The following is a 20397-nucleotide window of genomic DNA, read 5'->3' on the forward strand; positions in this document are numbered from 1 at the left end:
TTTCCATCCAGATTCGTAGTTGTAAAACATTTCACAATTTTTGAGCCACGGCACCAATTCGGCTAAATAACGATGACTCCGCGTCGGCGTAGTCGAATGGTCGAGAGAAGCGCCCTCCGACGCGAAAGATTCGTGTTCGCAAACCCTGAGGTATAATCTACGTTACGATCTGCGTTGCACTAATCTAATTCCTCACACCACGTGCAAAACGCCGGAAATTGTATTTCATACAGATATAATACTAAATGTTTGTTCACGTCACTTATACGCAATACGATTACAACACTTTTTCACGGTAAATCGCGCAATAACTAATGAACGCCTGCAGCGCCTAAATGCGTTTAAAAGGTGCATTCGATTTCTTATGACGAGCAGTCTTCGTGTAAGGCTCTCCTTGTTGCATTCTCCGAAGGCGTCAAGCTCCCGAAGCAAGCAGTCATCTCCCTTCATTAAAGCGCGCGCCTGCAGGAATTTTATTCTTCACTTATACGACTCGGCCGCCGTTTAGATGCTGGTGAGACTGACAATCTTATCGTATCTCAAGAACGGTTCCCTTTTGTTGTAGAGAAGCGTCCAGGGCTCCATGAACTCTATGTCGACGCTGTTCAGTATGACGCCTGCCGCGTGCGACGCCGCGTAGAAGGCGCCCACCAATCCCTTCTCTCGGATCTTGGGGCACGTCTCGACCACGGAGTGCATCAGCGCTTGCGCCGCTTCGTCGCCGTCCGCCAGAAGCCAGCGCAGCGCGGGCCGTTCGCGCTGGTCCGCCTGGACGCCCGTGTATCCGACCACCACTACGCGACCTTCGGAGGACGTAACCGTGGCCACCTTGACCGTCTGCTCTTCTTCGGTGAGCGCGACGCGAAGGAAGTAACTCCTGTCGAAACCGAGCACGCCGTGGTCGTACTCGATCACGGACTCCGCGTCGCGCTTCAAGTCCAAGTCCCTGACGAGCACGCCAGTCCCGCTTCCGCCACTGGGAGCCGGGAAAGAGCCCTTGCGCAAGGTGACGTGGCAGTAGACGATGTCGCCCCAGTAGGACACATGGAAGTGGTAGCGATCGAGGAACGGTTGGGCGCGCCCCTGCGGCATCACGACGCACATGTTTTTGCCCTGGCACGCGTCCAGCATCCGGCTCCAGAGCATGCGGCTCAGGCCCGTGTTGTAGCGCTCCCGGGACACGTGGAAGAAGCCGCAGAAGGACACTTCGTCGCCGAACGTGATGACACAGGCCGACGCGCACACGTCACCTCCTGCGAGAGGTCGAGTGCGCGCGCAATACTCGAACATTATTCATTGCCGCGGGACATGAATCAGCTTCTTTGTTCAAGCGGAAGCTGACATGTGACTCGGCATGTTACACTATAGCGGTGCGAGTGAAAAATCTGCGCATCTGTGAAATTAACAAAACCGTTGCGAAACATTAGAGTAAAAGAGTAGATATCAATCAGTCGTGATGGCGGCCCTATTACTAGCCAAGGCGGTCTGCCAATGCAAACAACTCTTACGAAGAAAAAGCTTTGTGAATTCAACTCCATAAGAAGAAGGGATTTCGTGCTTTTCGTTTGTCTGTGGCATGTCGTCTATAGGTTTGTCTGTTTCGTTATACACTAACAGGGTCGGTCACGTCTTGATTAAGCTAATATCGCACGCAAGAACTTGCTTAGACGATTGAAAGAGAGCGTTACAGCGCAACCATTATTCGCGATAAGTTAGCGCTCTTTTACGCGTATTACTTTCTATGCGTGCGCGCAAAAAATGAAGAAAAAAGGAAAAAGAAGAATGAAAAGAACAAGCTGTCACTGCAGCGCAAGAAGGTCACACTCAGAGGACCAAAATTAAGATGTTCTATATGACAACGTCTTTTTGAAGTCATATAGACCATTGGTGATGCAGCCACGCGACTTCGGACCAGGATTCCTTAGATGCGTGCGTTGCCACAATAACAACCGCGGTGGCGCGCGATAGCATTGTTCAATACTGACAATAGTTCGCATGTAGCTATTCAACGCGAGGGCCGAATAATCTCCTTGCGTGTGTAGGTACGTGGTGCCATCGCTACCGACACACCACAGAGACAGAAAGCACTGAAAGTTACAGACCATAGACACGGGGACGGGTCGTTGTGAGCATCCTTTCAACACTGGCAATGCATCATAAATTACACTGAAATTATACCTTGAAAACGTGAAATTGTACGACGGCGGCTTCACATCTGTAATTCACCGGCACGGTCAATACGTTTATGCAGGTGAGTTGCATGCACGTACAAACCCTGTCTTGTCCGTTCGGGTCATTTCCGCACTCATTAATGAGGCTGCACTTCCTTGTTTCATTTAACCGCAGAAGTTATTTATGGCTTTCTTGCGCAGGCTTCCGGTATATATCAGAACGGAAACTACGTCATGGAAGGACAAGGCGCTGCCCATGCAGCCACCTTGTGTACCAGCTATCATGCATCGCGCTTTTAAAAAGGACGGGCCATTCTTCGCAAAGGTAAGCAAGTGTACATTGTTCAGAGGGGAGTAGCCGCCAGTAATCTTTTTGTTGATGCCAATCCATTAATTTATGAATTGCAATTAGCTGATGTTCTTTTTTTATATTACTGCTCTGAATACCGTGCTGTCAATGAAGAGCTTATAGGAAGTTGAAAGAAACTTATAGCTGCGATGTTCTAAGCCAGGTACTCTTAGCCCATTAATTTCTTCCGGGTGATAAAGAAAGCTTAGAAGAGCTTTTTAAAGAAAGAAAGCCCGCGAACAATGAAAAAAAACTCAGGGGCTAACGGGTTAGCGGGCTTTCTTATTCAGCCGGAAAAAATAAACAGGCATAAAGCACCAGGCTGAAAACAGATACGACGACGACGACGACGACGACGACAACAACAACAACAACAACAACAACAACAACAACAACAACAACAACAACAACAACAACAACAAGCAGCAGCTACAAATGGCCTGTACATGAATGCTTGGTAGTCACTCCTAGACGTGACAAGCAAGCATTGAAACGAACCCCAAAACGACACCGAACACTGCGAAATGCTCTCTTTGTGCGAAATTAGAGCGCGAATGTTCTTTTACCGACGCAATATGCAGTCATCATCATCATCATCATCAGCCTGGTTACACCCTCTGCAGGACAAAGGCCTCTCCCATACTTCTCCAACAACCCCGGTCATGTACTAATTGTGGCCATGTCGTCCCTGCAAACTTCTTAATCTCATCCGCCCACCTAACTTTCTGCCGCCCCCTGTTACGTTTCTCTTCCCTTGGAATCCAGTCCGTAACCCTTAATGACCATCGGTTATCTTCCCTCCTCATTACATGTCCTGCCCATGCCCATTTCTTTTTCTTGATTTCAACTAAGATGTCATTAACTCGAGTTTGTTCCCTCACCCAATCTGCTCTTTTCTTATCCCTTAACGTTACACCCATCATTCTTCTTTCCATAGCTCGTTGCGTCGTCCTCAATTTAAGTAGAACCCTTTTCGTAAGCCTCCAGGTTTCTGCCCCGTAGGTGAGTACTGGTAAGACACAGCTATTATACACTTTTCTCTTGAGGGATAATGGCAACCTGCTGCTCATGATCTGAGAATGCCTGCCAAACGCACCCCAGCCCATTCTTATCCTTCTGATTATTTCCGTCTCATGATCCGGATCCGCCATCACTACCTGCCCTAAGTAGATGTATTCCCTTACCACTTCCAGTGCCTCGCTACCTATTGTAAATTGCTGTTCCCTTGCGAGACTGTTAAACATTACTTTAGTTTTCCGCAGATTAACTTTTAGACCCACTCTTCTGCTTTGCCTATACGTTGCTATACGTTGCTTTGCCTATAGTATATACGTTGCCTTTGCCAACGTATATACTGCAATATGCAGTATATACGTTGTAATGCACGCTCCTCGCGAGGCAGATCGCTGCGTTTGCCATGAACTGAACACGCCGTCTTTTGAGCGTCAGGCTTTCCGTATACAGGGTAGCAGAAGCCCGCCAATGCACGAAAAGTGCCTCGAGCAGCCAGTCGCGCGGCAATTTTGCGTGCATTCGTGGGCTGCTTTCTCGCTCGGAAAAACACTTTTATGTAGCACGTATTGAGCAACAGAAAGCTGTATCGGGAGTTTTTCATGTCGCTCTGCTGTTCTGTCATTGACACTTTTCATCTAATTAAAATATTGAAAAAGGTGATTAATTAATTAGGACTAATTATCGCTATGAATAATTATCACTGGTAAGCACCTCGCTAAATGTAAAGCGCTTCTTTTTGATCATTCATATTTTTGTTTATATCTGTGTTTTTAAAGTAATATATAGTAATGTATAATGTTCCCACTCCTGCTATAGCCTTATATTGGGCTGCAGTATGGTATATAACAAATAAATAAATAAATAAATAAATAAATAAATAAATAAATAAATAAAAATAGGTGTTAAGAAAAAAACAATAATTTGAGCAAGCCCAAGCGACGCGACGGCAAACAACATAACCTTTGTTCTATCCAGCTACGTGGCATTTACATATTTTTAAGCTCTGGCTAAAGTTTGCTGGGACACCCTGTATATCGAGTATTTGAAGAAAATTAGCCGCAGCCGGCACAGAGCGTTATAGCTCTTCCGACTAAGATTTCCGCAGAGATCGCGCCAACAAGATATTGAGTACATTTACGCACTGAAATGACTTTACGCTAGTTGTAGATAATTAACTCATTGCAACGTATACCGTGACGTGCGCGCCGAATTTTGAGCTCTGACGAAGGACTTTAGCGACACACAATGAGAAGGCGGCGTGACGATGAAACACGCACTAGGGTGCTTCGAAGTCTTCCGCGCCGGCGGCGGGCAAGGCAGTCATCGAGACACCCTATCACGCATGGCTGTCGCTTGAGCCATCGGTAACCGTTTGCGTTTCCACAGTTTGCACGTGACGTCACCTCCGCCGTTCCGTCCCTTCGGCCGCCATAACTGGGCACCATGCTTGGGTCTCTCGGTCGTTCTCTATGGACTACAACGCGTCCGTGACTGGCGCGTGTGACAGTTTAGGCGCGATGATCCCGAAAGGCAAGTGTTTTGCAAATTTTGACTTTCGTATTTCGACGGGTTAGTGGGTCGTACGCGGGCAAGGTACGAGAGAAAAGGTCGGAATCTGCGACGGCGTAGACCCTTACGGGTTACGACTCGGCGCAGGTGCGACTGCAACTTAACTTTAACTTCAACTTTATTTCGCATTTTCCTCTTTTACAGCAAAAGAAAATGCAAGGGCAGGAACAAAAAGCTGCACAATCGCAGCTTGGCGAGGCTCCTGATGCTCAGTTGCTGCCAGCCACAACGCAAGCGGAGATATTTACTTACCTCGCCCTGTCAACGACTTAGGTAACCCTGCAGAAAATGAAGCCTCTGCAATTCACTGGATGCGCACAACTGCTGCACAAAAGGCTGGGTGAAGAAGATCCTATCAATGCGGGCTACAAACGGAGCGTGTCATCGTTCTCGGCGAGGCGAGTCAACAGCGAACGAGTTCTTGCGCACCAATAAGCGAAAACGATGGCTGCATTGTGCCGGTTTTATTCTACGGCTCTGTTCAGGCGCAGCGGATGTGCCGTGCGAGCAGGAGTAATCTCTCAGTTGAGATTGTGTCCGACTGAGTTCGTGCTTGCCCAAGTCTGAGGCAAATACATTGAGTTTAGGTCGTCCGTTCGTACAAATAATTGCTCCTTTAGGCGTCAGTGTGTCACAACCGTTGCACGCGGAAGCCGCGGAAAGTGACGCACGTGCAAACTATGTATAGATCACTGTCCCGTCAAATCGTTCTCATGCGCTTTTAGCTGCGTCATGTGCGCTGCTCACCAGCATTGCTTTGAGCGCGGCTTGTAAAAAGGTAAACTATAATGCGCGTGAGCTCATCAACGTGTTACTCACGAGATGTCGGTCGCTTTTCCCGCTCCCTGATGACGTAGAAGGAGCTGGGGACGCAGCGGTACAGCGACCACACGGTAGAAGAAAGGATTGCAGTCTCTTCATCTCTCCATGCTTGTCGCAGAACGTCGCTAACGTCGTCTTCGTCCACAACACTGAGCACGTACTTCTTAAGAAACTCCGGCGAAGGTGGGACGCCGCTTGTAGCAGCAGGAACATCTGCGTCCTTGTGGTAGCCCGAACACAATTCGGCGTGCGTTGGGTTACTGCGGAAAAAGGACTGCCCACAAATCTTGCAGCAAAGAAGCGACTGGACTTCGCTGCCATGGTGTGGCGGACTAATTCTTCGCATAGAGGTGGCGCTGTGCGAGAAATCTGTGCCTAAAGGTTGGCTAGCTGTTGGGTTGCTCTCAGCCTTTTCACTCCTGTTGCTCGGTGCAGTTGGATTTAAAGGATACGCAGACTCTCGAGGAGAAGTAGCTTGTTTGCTTTTCCCGGCCGTATCCTTATCAGGGCGGCGAGGCCAGCTATCTTCGTCATCTCTACCCGATTTACCTGAAGCAAGAAATTGGGTTAGCTTGCAGGAAGGAGGTGGTCTTGTCAGTTCACCTTGAAAAGGAACGGCTTGTGTCTGTTGGAAGTTGGCCTTGAAGTCCAAGTAACACAGCCTTGTGGGTGACCCAGAACGTGGCTGTACATTCGTCTCGCTGGTCTCGTCACCTTCGTCATCAGCTATTCGCACTAGACAGCAGGAAGAGCTCCTCTTTATTGAAGTAAGCGTTCCACCAGGTGAACTACTGCCGCTGCTCACATATACGACTTCTTCATCTGTGATGTCAGTTTTTTCTCTTTGACAATGTGGAGTTCCAGTGGAAGATGAAGCCGACTTTATCGTGGTGAACACGACTCCTGTGTTTAAGTTATTCATCATACAAGAGTAATCTGAAGTGCAAGCCGGTGTACTGAACTTAAAACTTCGAACATGAGGTACGGCGCTACCATGATCTTCTCTAGCTTTAGCCTTTCTCTTTACCAGTCGCGAAAGTGCTTGCGGCTCTTTCAGTTCACCGACAATTCTCTGGTAGGTTACGCTTTCTGTAACCGTGATTACTTTTTCGCCTTCAAGTTGTTCGGAAGACAACGATCGAAGTTGAAGCCCCTCAAGAGTAGTGCTTCCATCTTTAGGAAGTGCGTTATCTTCTATAACTGCAGGCTGTGACTTCGAGCCTTCAACCTCCTCTGAGGACTCATCTTTTCCAGGAAGAGTAAGCTTCTGCTCAGCCACTTCCGTCCTTGGCAACGCCAATTCTTTCTCCCCAGGGGATGGCTTCGCTTCGTTTGCACTGGACGCAACATGGGTGTTAGGTTTTTCTTCTTCGGTGTGTAGTATTTTTTCAGTGCCTCCGCAGCCTTCCTGTTTACCGTGTTCATCTACATCCTTAGGAAGTTTGTATCCTTCTGTAACTCTAGGCTGTGACTGCCAGCCTTCAACAACCCCCGAATATTGATCCTTTGCAGAAAGAGGAGGCCTGTGCTCAGCCACTTCTGTTCTTGGCAATGCCATCTCCTTCTCTACAGTGGATGACATTGCTTCAGTTGGACTGGACAATACTTGGGTGACAGGTTTTTCTGCTCCGGTGCGCACCACTTTTCCAGGGCTTTCGTAGCCTTCCTGTTTACTGTGTTCCAGTGATACCGCACTTGCATCCGTCTGAAGTGCCTGCTCTGCTATAACTTCAGCCAGTGACTGCCGGCCTTCAGCCCCCTCCGAGGACGGATCCTTTCCAGAAAGATGAGGCGTGTGCTCAGCCACTTCAGTACTCAGACTTGCCATGTCCTTGTCTACAGTGGATGGCATTGCTTTAGTTGCACTAGGCAATACTCCGGTGATGGGTTTTTCTTCTTCGTTGTGCATTACTTTTCCGGTGCCTTCGTAGTCTTCCTGTTTGCTGTGTTCTAGTGATACAGAGCTTGCATCCTGAGTAAATGCCTGCTCTTCTATAACTCCAGGAGGTGACTTACAACCTTCAGCCCCCTCCGAGGACTGATTCTTTTCAGAAAGAGGAGACTTGTGCTCATCCCCTTCAGCACTCTGATTCGCTATGTCCTTGTCTGCCGTGCATTGCATTGCTTCGGTTGCACTAGGCAATACTTCGGTGACAGGTTTTTCTTCACCGCTGTGCATCACTTTTCCAGTGCCTTCGTAGGCTTTCTGCTTAGTATGTTCTAGTGATATAGAACTTGCATCCTCCGGAAGTGCCTGCTCCTCTATAACTCCAGGAGGTGACTTCCAACCTTCAGCCACTTCCGAGGGCTGAGCCTTTACAGAAAGATGAGGCTTGTGCTCAACCACTTCAGTACTCGAACTTGCCATGTCTTTGTCTAGAGTGGATGGCATTGCTTCGGTTGCACTAGGAGATAGTCCGGTGATAGGTTTTTCTTCTCCAGTGTGCATTACTTTTCCGGTGCCTTCGTAGCCTTCCTGTTTGCTGTGTTCTGATGCTGCTGCTCTTGCATCCACCGGAACTGGCTGCTCTTCTATAGCTTCAGTCGCTGATTGCCGGCCTTCAGCCCCCTCCGAGCACTGATCCTTTCCAGAAAAATTAGGTTTGTGCTCAGCCACTTCAGTACTCGGACTTGCCATGTCCTTGTCTACAGTAGACGGCGCTGCTTCGGTTGCACTAGAAAATAGTCCGGTGATAGGTTTCTCTTGCCCGGTGTGCATCACTTTTCCAGTGCCTTCGTAGGCTTTCTGCTTAGTGTGTTCTAGTTGTACAGAACTTGCACCCTGCGTAAATGCCTGCTCTTCTATAACTCCAGGAGGTGACTTACAACCTTCAGCCCCCTCCGAGGACTGATTCTTTTCTGAAAGAGGAGACTTGTGCTCAGCTCCTTCAGCACTCTGATTCGCCATGTCCTTGTCTACCGTGCATTGCATTGCTTCGGTTGGACTAGGCAATACTTCGGCGAGAGGTTTTTCTTCGGCGTGCATCACTTTTCCAGTGCCTTCGTAACCTTCCTGTTCAGGGTGGTCTAGTGATGCTGCACTTTGATCCTCCGGTAGTGCCTGCTCTTCCATAACTATGAGCGGTGATTGCCAGCCTTGAACCCTTTCCACGGACTGATCCTTTGCAGAAAGAGGAGGCTTGTGCTCAGGCGTTTCTGCCTTTGGCATCGCCACATCCTTCTCTCCAGGCGATGACATCGTTTCGGCATAAGTCGAGAAAACCTCAGCCACATATTTTACTTCTCCGGTGCACGGAAATTTTCCAGTACCTTCGTAGCCTTGCTGGTTGCCCTGTTCTGATGATACTGAACTTGCATCGTCAGGCAATGCATTCACTTCCACAACTCCCGGAGGTGACTGCCAGTCTTCAACTCCTTCGGATGATTCATCCTTCGTAAAACGAGGAGACTTGTGCTCACCAACTTCTGCCTTTGGCAACGTCATGTTCTTCTCTTCAGGGGATGACTTCGTTTCGGCGGCACTGGGTAAGGCTTCTGTCGTAGACTTTTCTTCCGTGTGCCCTACTTTTCGAGTACCTTCGTAAGTATCACGTAGGCCGTTTTCTGGTGAAACTGCACTTGGATCCCCAGGAAGTGCATCTTCTTCTATAACTGCAGGTGGTGACTGCGAGCCTTCGGCCCCCTCTGGTGACTCATATTTTCCAGAATGAGAAGGCTTGTGCTCATCCACTTCTTTTTTTGGTGACGCCACGTCTCGCTCTCCAGAGGACGGCTTTCTTTCGGCTATGCTGGACAAGACATAGGTGGTAATCCTGTCTTCTGCCTGCCGTAGTTTTCCAGTGTCTTCGAACCCTTCTTGCTTAGCACGTTCCAGTGAAATCGCGCTTGCATTCTTAGAAGGTTTGTCCTCTTCTGTGACTGCAGGCGGCGAGCGCAAACTTTCAACCTCCTCCACAGCAGCTTCGTTGCTAATGAACGCTGACTGCGTTTCCAGTTCTCTCGTTGCTCCGTTTACGTCTTTTTCTTTCTTTGGAGATTCATTGCCCTTAATTATGTTAACCTTTTCTTCCAACCCATCAGAAGTTACGCCGTGATCTTGAGTGTTTTGAAGAGTTATTTGCGATGCACCCTGCTCATCGAAGAATCCTACTAAACTGGCAACGGGGTCTGGTATTCCCTCCGGAAGAAAATCATCACTTTCTGCAGGTGGAATTGTCTTATCGTGATCCGTTGACACACTAGATGAACGCTCACGCTGTTCCGAATTATTAGAAAGCGCAGGCTGTGTCTCTCGATCTTGGTTTATAGCAAGTGGCGCTTTACTTAACGCGGTAGTCTCCTCCAATAAATTCTTATGCTCGATTCTTTCTTCCGGTTTCCTATCAGTATGCTTCGCTTCCACCATCGCAGCTTCCACTGCTGTTTTATCTGTACGTTCTGCGGTTATAACATCTGATTTATCAGCACCTATTTCTTCTTCGTTGGGTACTCCATTCTCCACTTGTTGCTCGTGGTATTTCACAAGCTCTGTGTTCGAAGAAACACTAGCCTTTATTATTGGCACAGCGTCCACCTGTGCTGCAATTACCGAAACATCCACTCCAACGCCTGCTTTTGGCATAGGTTCCGTAAAGAGTGGGGATGCTTCTGTTGTGTAAGGACGAGTTCTTTCAGTTTCTCTCTCAACCAGCTTACCTTCATATTGCATTACATCATGACTGGGAGCCACTGCATCATTCGCTGCATGTGGCTGCCCGGTGTTTGCCGTGAGTTCAATTTCAACTTCTCTTGGGACTTCTCTTTCACTAAGACGTGGTTTCAACCCAGACAAGTCCTGTTCCACGTGAGAATGAGTATACATAACGTCTTCTGGTACTGAAGATGGAGTTACTGTTTCATCGAATTTCCTGTCATGTGCAGTTTCTCTCTCAGTGACTTCTCCATGGTACTCTAGAATATTAGGATTTGCAGAGGCATTGTCCATGGCCACTAGCTCAACTAGCACCGGCATTGTCGTGGACTCCGTGACTTCTGCTGAAGCGTCTTTCACTGATTGCTGCTCTACTACATCAGGCAGCTCATGTTCTACTGAAAGAGCGTTTTCAGTTGTGTGTTCATGATGATTGCGGATAGGTGGCTCAGTTTTTTCTGTTATTTCGCTTCGCACAATATCCACGAGCTGCTTTTCGTATTCACTAGTTAGCGGGCTAAGCAGACATCCTGCTTGCTTCCCTTGAATCAAATTTGAAGAGACTTCAGGTAGATTCACACCAGAATAGCTCGTACCCTTTACGAGCGCATTGCCAGTCAAATCCAGAACACAGGGGGCAGCTGAACGCAATAGTTCTTCGTTGCCAACTTGCTCACGAATTCGATGGGGCAGGTCTTCGGTTTCTTCCGACGCTGGAAACGGCACGAAAGATGTTTGTTCAAATTAGAACTACAGCTCTGAGTTCAGGAAGCTTACATAATATGTATTTTGTGGTTGCAGGAAAACTTGGAAAGTTTCTCCGTATTACTGGCTCCTTCAAGGAAATAATGGCGAGGTATCGCCATAAGGAATTTAAGCCGCTGATTGTGGTTGTCCGTCTATATGCCAGAAACGTCGAATAACATACGAAGTATTTATATTCTTCACTTACTTGCTTTTCTTCCTTTCGCTGGGGAACCGCCACCGTCTTCACTTCCTTTGAAGGGCTCTTCGAGTTCAGATGGGCGAGCTTCCTTCGTACTATCCGACGGCTGTACTTCAGATGAATTATTTTTCTCAGACAATATAGGAGGCGGCACACCACTTTCCCTATTAGGCAAACACTGTCCGACTGGCGTAGACGACGGCTGTGAGCGGCCGCTCTGACCTGTGGCCCCATCATTATCTGTAGTAGGCACAAAACCCAACTCAAGTTCCAAAGCATTTTGAGCTCTCACAGGAAAATTTTTAGGGGGCTCCGTTATATCAGCGGGGGCCTCTGAGGACGTAGATGCGCGGTCTAGAGAGATCTGGTCTGCATCGTACTGTGGGCCGCCAAAAAGAACACCCGCATCTATGTAGAGTGTTTTTACTTCGTCTGCTATCGGTGTTTTACCGGCATTTTGAGCAGACGTCCACGACAGACGGCGCTTGAGAGAAGACGCGGGGAGCTGAGTCTGTGAGCAAGTGTCAGTCAGGGAAGGCTTTCTAACACTAAATGCAAAATGTGTAGCCCCAGCAGCATCTGTACTAAACACAGCTTTGGCTTGCCGTTCAATTTCGTCGAGGGATTCAGATTTGTGAAGAGGGGCGGGAGACAATTCCGCCGCGCGGATGTCTCCTGGCTCAATTTTGCTCTCACCATCGCTTACATCTTTGGTCGAAGAGGAAGGAAGGTCTTTTGCGAGAGATATCGGTGCTAGTTTTTCAGCAAGAACCCCCGATACGTCAACACCTGACGCACAAAGCACAACAGAAGGACCACCAAAAGCTTGAGCTACACTAGAAGCAAGCGCTTGCTCCTCCAAGACAGTTCTTTCGACAGGACAAGGGCTCGCCACTGGCTCCTCCGCTGTTGGTTTGGTTTCTTCAGATTTCACAACTTCTGTAATCCTGCTGTCCCTTTCAAATAACCCTCCCGTTGCCCTTGGGTGAAGGGAAAGCTCATCCGTAAAATCAGATGCTTGAATATCTCCTTTGGCTTCAGGCTCACCTTTTTCTTTTGCAGCAGTAGCCTCAACAAGAGGTTCAATTTCAACCCGAGCTGCACTTTCTGCTACTGGCCCTACTTCAGTGTGTGCCTGAGTTTCCTCGGTCATTTTAGATTCACTTTGAGGTTCAGCTACTTCCACTAAAACTTTGGTCTCCCCAGATATATCGGCTAAGGGATAAGGCCCAGCCACTGGCCCTTCCCCTGTTGCTTTGGTTTCTTCAGGCTTCACTTGTTCCGCGATCGTGCTGTCTCCTTCAAGTAGCCCTCCCGTCACCATTGGGTGAAGGAGGAGCTCATCCGTAATTTCAGGTGGCTGAATATCTGCTTTAGCTTCCAGTCCACCTCTTTCTTCAGCAGCAGCAGCGTCCACAGCAAGTTTAGTTTCGAAATGAGCTGCAATTTCGGCTGCTGGAGCTACTTCTTCAGGCTGTCCTTGAATTTCCTCAGCCTTTTTCGCTTCTGCTTGAGGTTCCGCTTCTTCAACTAAAGCTTTGGTCTCAGATATCTCGACTATGGGACAAGGTGCGGCAACTAGCATTTCCGTTGATCCTGTGGCTTCTTCAGGCTTGGCATGTTCCGTAATCGTGGTGTCTTCAAGTATGCCTCCCGTCACCATAGGGTGAAGGGGAAGGTTATCCACAATTTCAGGTGGTTGAATATCGGCTTCAGCTTTTGGCTCTCCTTTTTCTTCTACAGCTGTAGCCTCAACAGCAGCTTTAGTTTCGACCTGACCTGCAATTTCAACTGCTAGAGCTGCTTCTTCAGTCTGCACTTCAGTTTCCTCAGCCACTTTGGCTTCTGCTTGAGGTTCCATTACTTCAATTACAGCTTTGCTATCAGATATCTCGGCTACGGTAGAAAGTGTGGCAACTGGCATTTCTTTGGATGGTTTGGCTTCTTCAGGCTTGGCATGTTCCATAATCGTGCTGTCTTCTTCAAGTAGGCCTCCCATTACAATTGGGTGAAGAGGAAGCTTACCCATAAATTCAGGTTGCAGAACATCTGCTTTGGTTTCCCGCTCACCGTTTTCTTCAGCAGCAATAACCTCAACAGGAGGTTTAGTTTCGACTTCAGGTGCAATTTCGGCTGCTGGAGCTGCTTCTTCAGTGTGTGCCTGAATTTCCTCAGCCGCTTTCGGTTCTGCTTGAGGTTCAGCTACTTCAACAGTAGCTTTGGTCTCAGATATCTCGGCTACGGGACAAGGTGCTGCAACTGTAACTTCTGACACTTTGGCTTCTTCAGGCTTGTCATGTTCCGTAATCGTAGTGTCTTGTTCAAGTAGGCTTCCTGGCACAATTGGGTGAAGGGCAAGCTTATCCACAATTTCAGGCGCCTGAATATCTGCTTTCGCTTCTGGCTCCCCTCTTTCTTCAGGAGCAGTAACCTCAACAGCTGGTTTAGTTTCGACCTGAGCTGCAGTTTCGGCTGCAGGTGCTGCTTCTTCAGTGTGTGCTGGAATTTCATCTGCCGTTTTCGCTTCTGCTTCGGCTTCCGCTGCTTCACCTAAAGCTTTGGTTTCCGTTATCTCGGCTTCGGAACAAGGTGCGGGAGCTGGCATTTCTGTGGATGCTTTGGCTTCCTCAGGCTTGGCATGTTCCGTAATCGTGCTGTCTTCTTCAAGTGGGCCTCCCGTTACAATTGGGTTAAGCGGATGCTTATCCAGGAATTCAGGTTGCTGAACATCTGCTTTGGTTTCCGGCTCACCTCTTTCTTCCGCAGCAGTAACCTCAACAAGAAGTTTAGCTTCGACTTGAGGTGAAATTTTGGCTGCTGGAGCTGCTTCTTCAGAGTGTGCCTGAATTTCCTGAGATTCTTTGCCTCCTCCTTGCGGTTCTGCTAGTTCACTTAAAGTTTTTGTCTCAGATATCTCGGCGGCGGGACAAAGTGTGGCAGCTGTTATTTCTGATGCTTTGGCTTCTTCAGGCTTGGCATGTTCCATAATCGTGATATCTTCTTCAAGTAGGCCTCCCGACACGATTGGGGAAAGGGCAAGCTGATCCACGATTTCAGGCGGCTGAATATCCGCTTCCGCTTCTGGCTCCCCTCTTTCTTCTGCAGCAGTAACCTCCACAACAGGTTTAGTTTCGACCTGAGCTGCAGTTTCGGCTGCAGGAGCTGCTTGTTCAATGTGTGCTGGAATTTCCTCTGCCATTTTGGCTTCTGCTTCAGGTTCCGCTGCTTCACCTAAAGCTTTGGTTTCAGTTATCTCGGCTTCGGAACACGGTGCGGGAGCTGGCATTTCTGTTGATGCCGTGGCTTCTTTAGGCTTGGCATGTTCCGTAATCGTGGTGTCTTCTTGAAGTTGGCCTCCCGTCACTATTGGGTGAAGGTCGAGCTTATCCACAATTTCAGGCGCCTGAATATCTGCTTTCGCTTCTGGCTCCCCTCTTTCTTCCGGAGCAGTAACCTCAAGAGCAGGTTTAGTTTCGACCTGAGCTGCAGTTTCGGCTGCAGGTGCTGCTTCTTCAGTGTGTGCTTGCTCTTCCTCAGTTGTTTTGGCTTCTGCTTGAGGCTCCGCTACTTCAACTAAAGCTTTGGTCTCCGCAGATATGTCGGCTACGGGACAAGGTGCGGCAGTTGTTATTTCTGATGCTTTGGCTTCTTCAGGCTTGGCATGTTCCGTAATCGTGGTGTCTTCTTCAAGTAGGCCTCCCGACACCATTGGGGAAAGGGCAAGCTGAACCACAATTTCGAAAGGCTGAATATCTGCTTTCGCTTCTGGCTCCCCTCTTTTTTCTGCAGCAGTAACCTCCACAACAGGTGTAGTTTCGATCTTAGCTGCAGTTTCGGCTGCAGGAGCTGCTTCTTCAATGTGTGCTGGAATTTCATCTGCCGTTTTGGCTTCAGCTTCAGGTTCCGCTGCTTCACCTACAGCTTTGGTTTCAGTTATCTCGGTTTCTGAATAAGGTGCGCGAGCTGGCGTTTCTATTGATACCGTGACTTCTTCAAGCCTGCCATGTTCCGTAATCATGGTGTCTTCTTCAAGTAGGCCTCCCGTCACCATAGGCTGAAGGGGAAGCTTATCCACAATTTCAGGTGGCACAATATCGGCTTGAGCTTCTGGCTCCCCTTTTTCTTCTGCAGGGGGAACCTCAACAGCAGGTTTAATTTCGACCTGAGCTGCAGTTTCGGGTGCTTGAGCTGCTTGAATTTCCTCAGCCACTTTGGCTTCTCCATGGGGTTCCGCTACTTCATCTAAAGCTTTGGTCTCAGATATCTCGGTTACCGGACAAGGTGCAGCAACTGGCATTTCTGTTGATGCTTTGGCTTCTTCAGGCTTGGCAAGTTCCGTTATCGTGCTGTCTTCTTGAAGTTGGCCTCCCGTCACCATTGGGTGAAGGTCGAGCTTATCCACAATTTCAGATGGCTGAATATCGGCTTTGGGCTCTACTCTTTCTTCTATAGCAGTAGGCTCAAAAGCAGGTTTAGTTTCGACCTGAGGTGCAATTTCGGCTGCTGGAGCTGCTTCTTCAGTGTGTGCTTGAATTTCCTCAGGCACTTTGGGTTCTGTTTGAGGCTCCGATACTTCAACTATAGCTTTGGTCTCAGATATCTCGGCTACGGGACAAGGTGCTGGAACTGTAAATTTTGCCGCTTGGGCTTCTCCAGGCTTGGCATGTTCCGTAATCGTGGTGTCTTGTTCAAGTAGGCTTCCCGACACCATTGGATGAAGCGCAAGCTTATCCACAATTTCAGCAGCCTGAATATCTGCTTTCGCTTCTGGCTCCCCTCTTTCTTCCGGAGCAGTAACCTCAAGAGCAGGTTTAGTTTCGACCTGAGCTGCAGTTTCGGCTGCAGGTGCTGCTTCTTCAGTGTGTGCTTGCTCTTCCTCAGTTGTTTTAGCTTCTGCTTGAGGCTCCGCTACTTCAACTATAGCTTTGGTCTCCGCAGATATGTCGGCTACGGGACAAGGTGCGGCAGTTGTTATTTCTGATGCTTTGGCTTCTTCAGGCTTGGCATGTTCCGTAATCGTGGTGTCTTCTTCAAGTAGGCCTCCCGACACCATTGGGGAAAGGGCAAGCTGAGCCACAATTTCAAAAGGCTGAATATCAGCTTTCGCTTCTGGCTCCCCTCTTTCTTCTGCAGCAGTAACCTCCACAACAGGTGTAGTTTCGATCTTAGCTGCAGTTTCGGCTGCAGGAGCTGCTTCTTCAATGTGTGCTGGAATTTCATCTGCCGTTCTGGCTTCTGCTTCGGGTTTCGCTGCTTCACCTAAAGCTTTGGTTTCAGTTATCTCTGCTTCGGAACAAGGTGCGGGAGCTGGCATTTCTGTTGATACCGTGGCTTCTTCAGGCCTGCCATGTTCCGTAATCGTGGTGTCTTCTTCATGTAGGCCTCCCGCCACCATAGGGTGAAGGGGAAGCTTATCCACAATTTCAGGTGGCACAATATCGGCTTGAGCTTCTGGCTCCCCTTTTGCTTCTGCAGCAGGAACCTCAACAGCAGGTTTAGTATCGACCTGAGCTGTAGTTTCGGCTGCAGGTGCTGCTTCTTCAGTGTGTGCTTGCTTTTCCTCAGTTGTTTTGACTTCTGCTTCAGGCTCCACTACTTCAACTAAAGCTTTGGTCTCCGCAGATATGTCGTCTATGCGACAAGGTGCGGCAGTTGTTATTTCTGATGATTTGGCTTCTTCAGGCTTGGCATGTTCCGTAATCATGGTGTCTTCTTGAAGTAGGCCTCCCGACACCGCTGGGGAAAGGGCAGGCTGATCCACAATTCCAAACAGCTGAATATCTGCTTTCGCTTCTGGCTCCTCTCTTTCTTCTGCAGCAGTAACCGCCACAACAGGTGTAGTTTCGATCTTAGCTGCAGTTTCAGCTGCAGGAGCTGCTTCTTGAATATGTGCTGAAATTTCCTCTGCCGTTTTGGCTTCTGCTTCAGGTTCCGCTGCTTCACCTACAGCTTTGGGTTTAGTTATCTCGGTTTCTGAATAAGTTGCGGGAGCTGGCATTTCTTCAGGCCTGCCATGTTCCGTAATCATGGTGTCTTCTTCAAGTAGACCTCCCGTCACCATAGGGTGAAGGGGAAGCTTATCCACAATTTCAGGTGGCACAATATCGGCTTGAGCTTCTGGCTCCCCTTTATCTTCTGCAGCGGGAACCTCAACAGCAGGTTTAGTTTCGACCTGAGCTGCAGTGTCGGGTGCTTGAGCTGCTTGAATTTCCTCAGCCACTTTGGCTTCTCCATGGGGTTCCGCTACTTCATCCAAAGCTTTGGTCTCAGATATCTCGGTTACGGGACAAGGTGCAGCAACTGGCATTTCTGTTGATGCTTTGGCTTCTTCAGGCTTGACAAGTTCCGTTATCGTGGTGTCTTCTTGAAGTTGGCCTCCCGTCACCATTGGGTGAAGGTCAAGCTTATCCACAATTTCAGATGGCTTAACATCGGCTTTGGGCTCTACTCTTTCTTCTATAGGAGAAGGCTCAACAGCAGGTTTAGTTTCGACCTGAGGTGCAATTTCGGCTGCTGGAGCTGCTTCTTCAGTGTGTGCTTCAATTTCCTCAGGCACTTTGGGTTCTGTTTGAGGTTCCGATACTTCAACTATAGCTTTGGTCTCAGATATCTCGGCTACGGGACAAGGTGCTGGAACTGTAAATTCTGCCGCTTGGGCTTCTTCAGGCTTGGCATGTTCCGTAATCATGGTGTCTTGTTCAAGTAGGCTTCTCGACACCATTGGGTGAAGGGCAAGCTTATCCACAATTTCAGACGCCTGAATATCTGGTTTCGCTTCTGGCTCCCCTCTTTCTTCTGCAGCAGTAACCTCCACAACAGGTGTAGTTTCGATCTTAGCTGCAGTTTCGGCTGCAGGAGCTGCTTCTTCAATGTGTGCTGGAATTTCATCTGCCGTTTTGGCTTCAGCTTCAGGTTCCGCTGCTTCACCTACAGCTTTGGTTTCAGTTATCTCGGTTTCTGAATAAGGTGCGGGAGCTGGCATTTCTGTTGATACTGTGGCTTCTTCAGGCCTGCCATGTTCCGTAATCATGGTGTCTTCTTCAAGTAGGCCTCCCGTCACCATAGGGTGAAGGGGAAGCTTATCCACAATTTCAGGTGGCACAATATCGGCTTGAGCTTCTGGCTCCCCTTTTTCTTCTGCAGGGGGAACCTCAACATCAGGTTTAATTTCGATCTGCGCTGCATTTTCGGGTGCTTGAGCTGCTTGAATTTCCTCTGCCACTTTGGCTTCTCCATGGGGTTCCGCTACTTCATCTAAAGCTTTGGTCTCAGATATCTCGGTTACGGGACAAGGTGCAGCAACTGGCATTTCTGTTGATGCTTTGGCTTCTTCAGGCTTGGCAAGTTCCGTTATCGTGCTGTCTTCTTGAAGCTGGCCTCCCGTCACCATTGGGTGAAGGTCGAGCTTATCCACAATTTCAGAAGGCTGAATATCGGCTTTGGGCTCTACTCTTTCTTCTATAGGAGTAGGCTCAACAGCAGGTTTAGTTTCGACCTGAGGTGCAATTTCGGCTGCTGGAGCTGCTTCTTCAGTCTGTCCTTGAATTTCCTCAGGCACTTTGGGTTCTGTTTGAGGCTCCGATACTTCAACTATAGCTTTAGTCTCAGATATCTCGGCTACGGGACAAGGTGCTGCAACTGTAAATTCTGCCGCTTGGGCTTCTTCAGGCTTGGCATGTTCCGTAATCGTGGTGTCTTGTTCAAGTAGGCTTCCCGACACCATTGGGTGAAGCGCAAGCTTATCCACAATTTCAGGCGCCTGAATATCTGCTTTCGCTTCTGGCTCCCCTCTTTCTTCCGGAGCAGTAACCTCAAGAGCAGATTTAGTTTCGACCTGAGCTGCAGTTTCGGCTGCAGGTGCTGCTTCTTCAGTGTGTGCTTGCTCTTCCTCAGTTGTTTTGGCTTCTGCTTGAGGCTCCGCTACTTCAACTAAAGCTTTGGTCTCCGCAGATATGTCGGCTACGGGACAGGGTGCGGCAGTTATTTCTGATGCTTTGGCTTCTTCAGGCTTGGCATGTTCCGTAATCGTGGTGTCTTCTTCAAGTAGGCCTCCCGACACCATTGGGGAAAGGGCAAGCTGAACCACAATGTCAATAGGCTGAATATCTACTTTCGCTTCTGGCTCCCCTCTTTCTTCTGCAGCAGTAACCTCCACAACAGGTGTAGTTTCGATCTTAGCTGCAGTTTCGGCTGCAGGAGCTCCTTCTTCAATGTGTGCTGGAATTTCATCTGCCGTTTTGGCTTCTGCTTCGGGTTTCGCTGCTTCACCTAAAGCTTTGGTTTCAGTTATCTCTGCTTCGGAATAAGGTGCTGGAGCTGGCATCTCTGTTGATACCTTGGCTTCTTCAGGCCTGCCATGTTCCGTAATCGTGGTGTCTTCTTCAAGTAGGCCTCCCGTCACCATAGGGTGAAGGGGAAGCTTATCCAGAATTTCAGGTGGCACAATATCGGCTTGAGCTTCTGGCTCCCCTTTTTCTTCTGCAGGGGGAACCTCAACATCAGGTTTAATTTCGACCTGAGCTGCAGTTTCGGGTGCTTGAGCTGCTTGAATTTCCTCTGCCACTTTGGCTTCTCCATGGGTTTCCGCTACATCATCTAAAGCTTTGGTCTCAGATATCTCGGTTACGGGACAAGGTGCAGCAACTGGCATTTCTGTTGATGCTTTGGCTTCTTCAGGCTTGGCAAGTTCCGTTATCGTGCTGTCTTCTTGAAGCTGGCCTCCCGTCACCATTGGGTGAAGTTCGAGCTTATCCACAATTTCAGATGGCTGAATATCGGCTTTGGGCTCTACTCTTTCTTCTATAGGTGTAGGCTCAACAGCAGGTTTAGTTTCGACCTTAGGTGCAATTTCGGCTGCTGGAGCTGCTTCTTCAGT

General features: G+C 48.7%; 1 protein-coding gene across 1 annotated transcript; it reads right to left on the reverse strand.

Annotated features, from left to right (window-relative positions):
* LOC129387521 (uncharacterized) lies at nt 1–17450 on the reverse strand. Its single transcript, XM_055076499.2, has 3 exons — nt 11529–17450; nt 5923–11289; nt 1–1253 (listed from the first exon to the last, which is right to left on the reverse strand). Exons 1-3 carry the CDS (start codon nt 17224–17226, stop codon nt 505–507), a joined length of 11814 nt encoding a protein of 3937 aa, XP_054932474.2. The 5' UTR covers nt 17227–17450; the 3' UTR covers nt 1–504.
* Between the last annotated feature and the right edge of the window lie 2947 nt (nt 17451–20397).

The sequence above is a fragment of the Dermacentor andersoni genome, chromosome 2 (genome assembly GCF_023375885.2).
Source record: "Dermacentor andersoni chromosome 2, qqDerAnde1_hic_scaffold, whole genome shotgun sequence".
In the NCBI taxonomy this organism is placed as follows: Eukaryota; Metazoa; Arthropoda; class Arachnida; order Ixodida; family Ixodidae; genus Dermacentor; species Dermacentor andersoni.

Coding starts and splice junctions, on each gene's coding strand:
- LOC129387521 (XM_055076499.2), bottom strand. CDS start 17,226: ATGATTACGGAACATGCCAAGCCTGAAGAAGCCAAATCATCAGAAATA. Junction 11,290..11,528: donor AGCGAAAGGAAGAAAAGCAA/GTAAGTGAAGAA, acceptor TGCCGTTTCCAG/CGTCGGAAGAAACCGAAGAC. Junction 1,254..5,922: donor GGAAAAGCGACCGACATCTC/GTGAGTAACACG, acceptor GACCTCTCGCAG/GAGGTGACGTGTGCGCGTCG.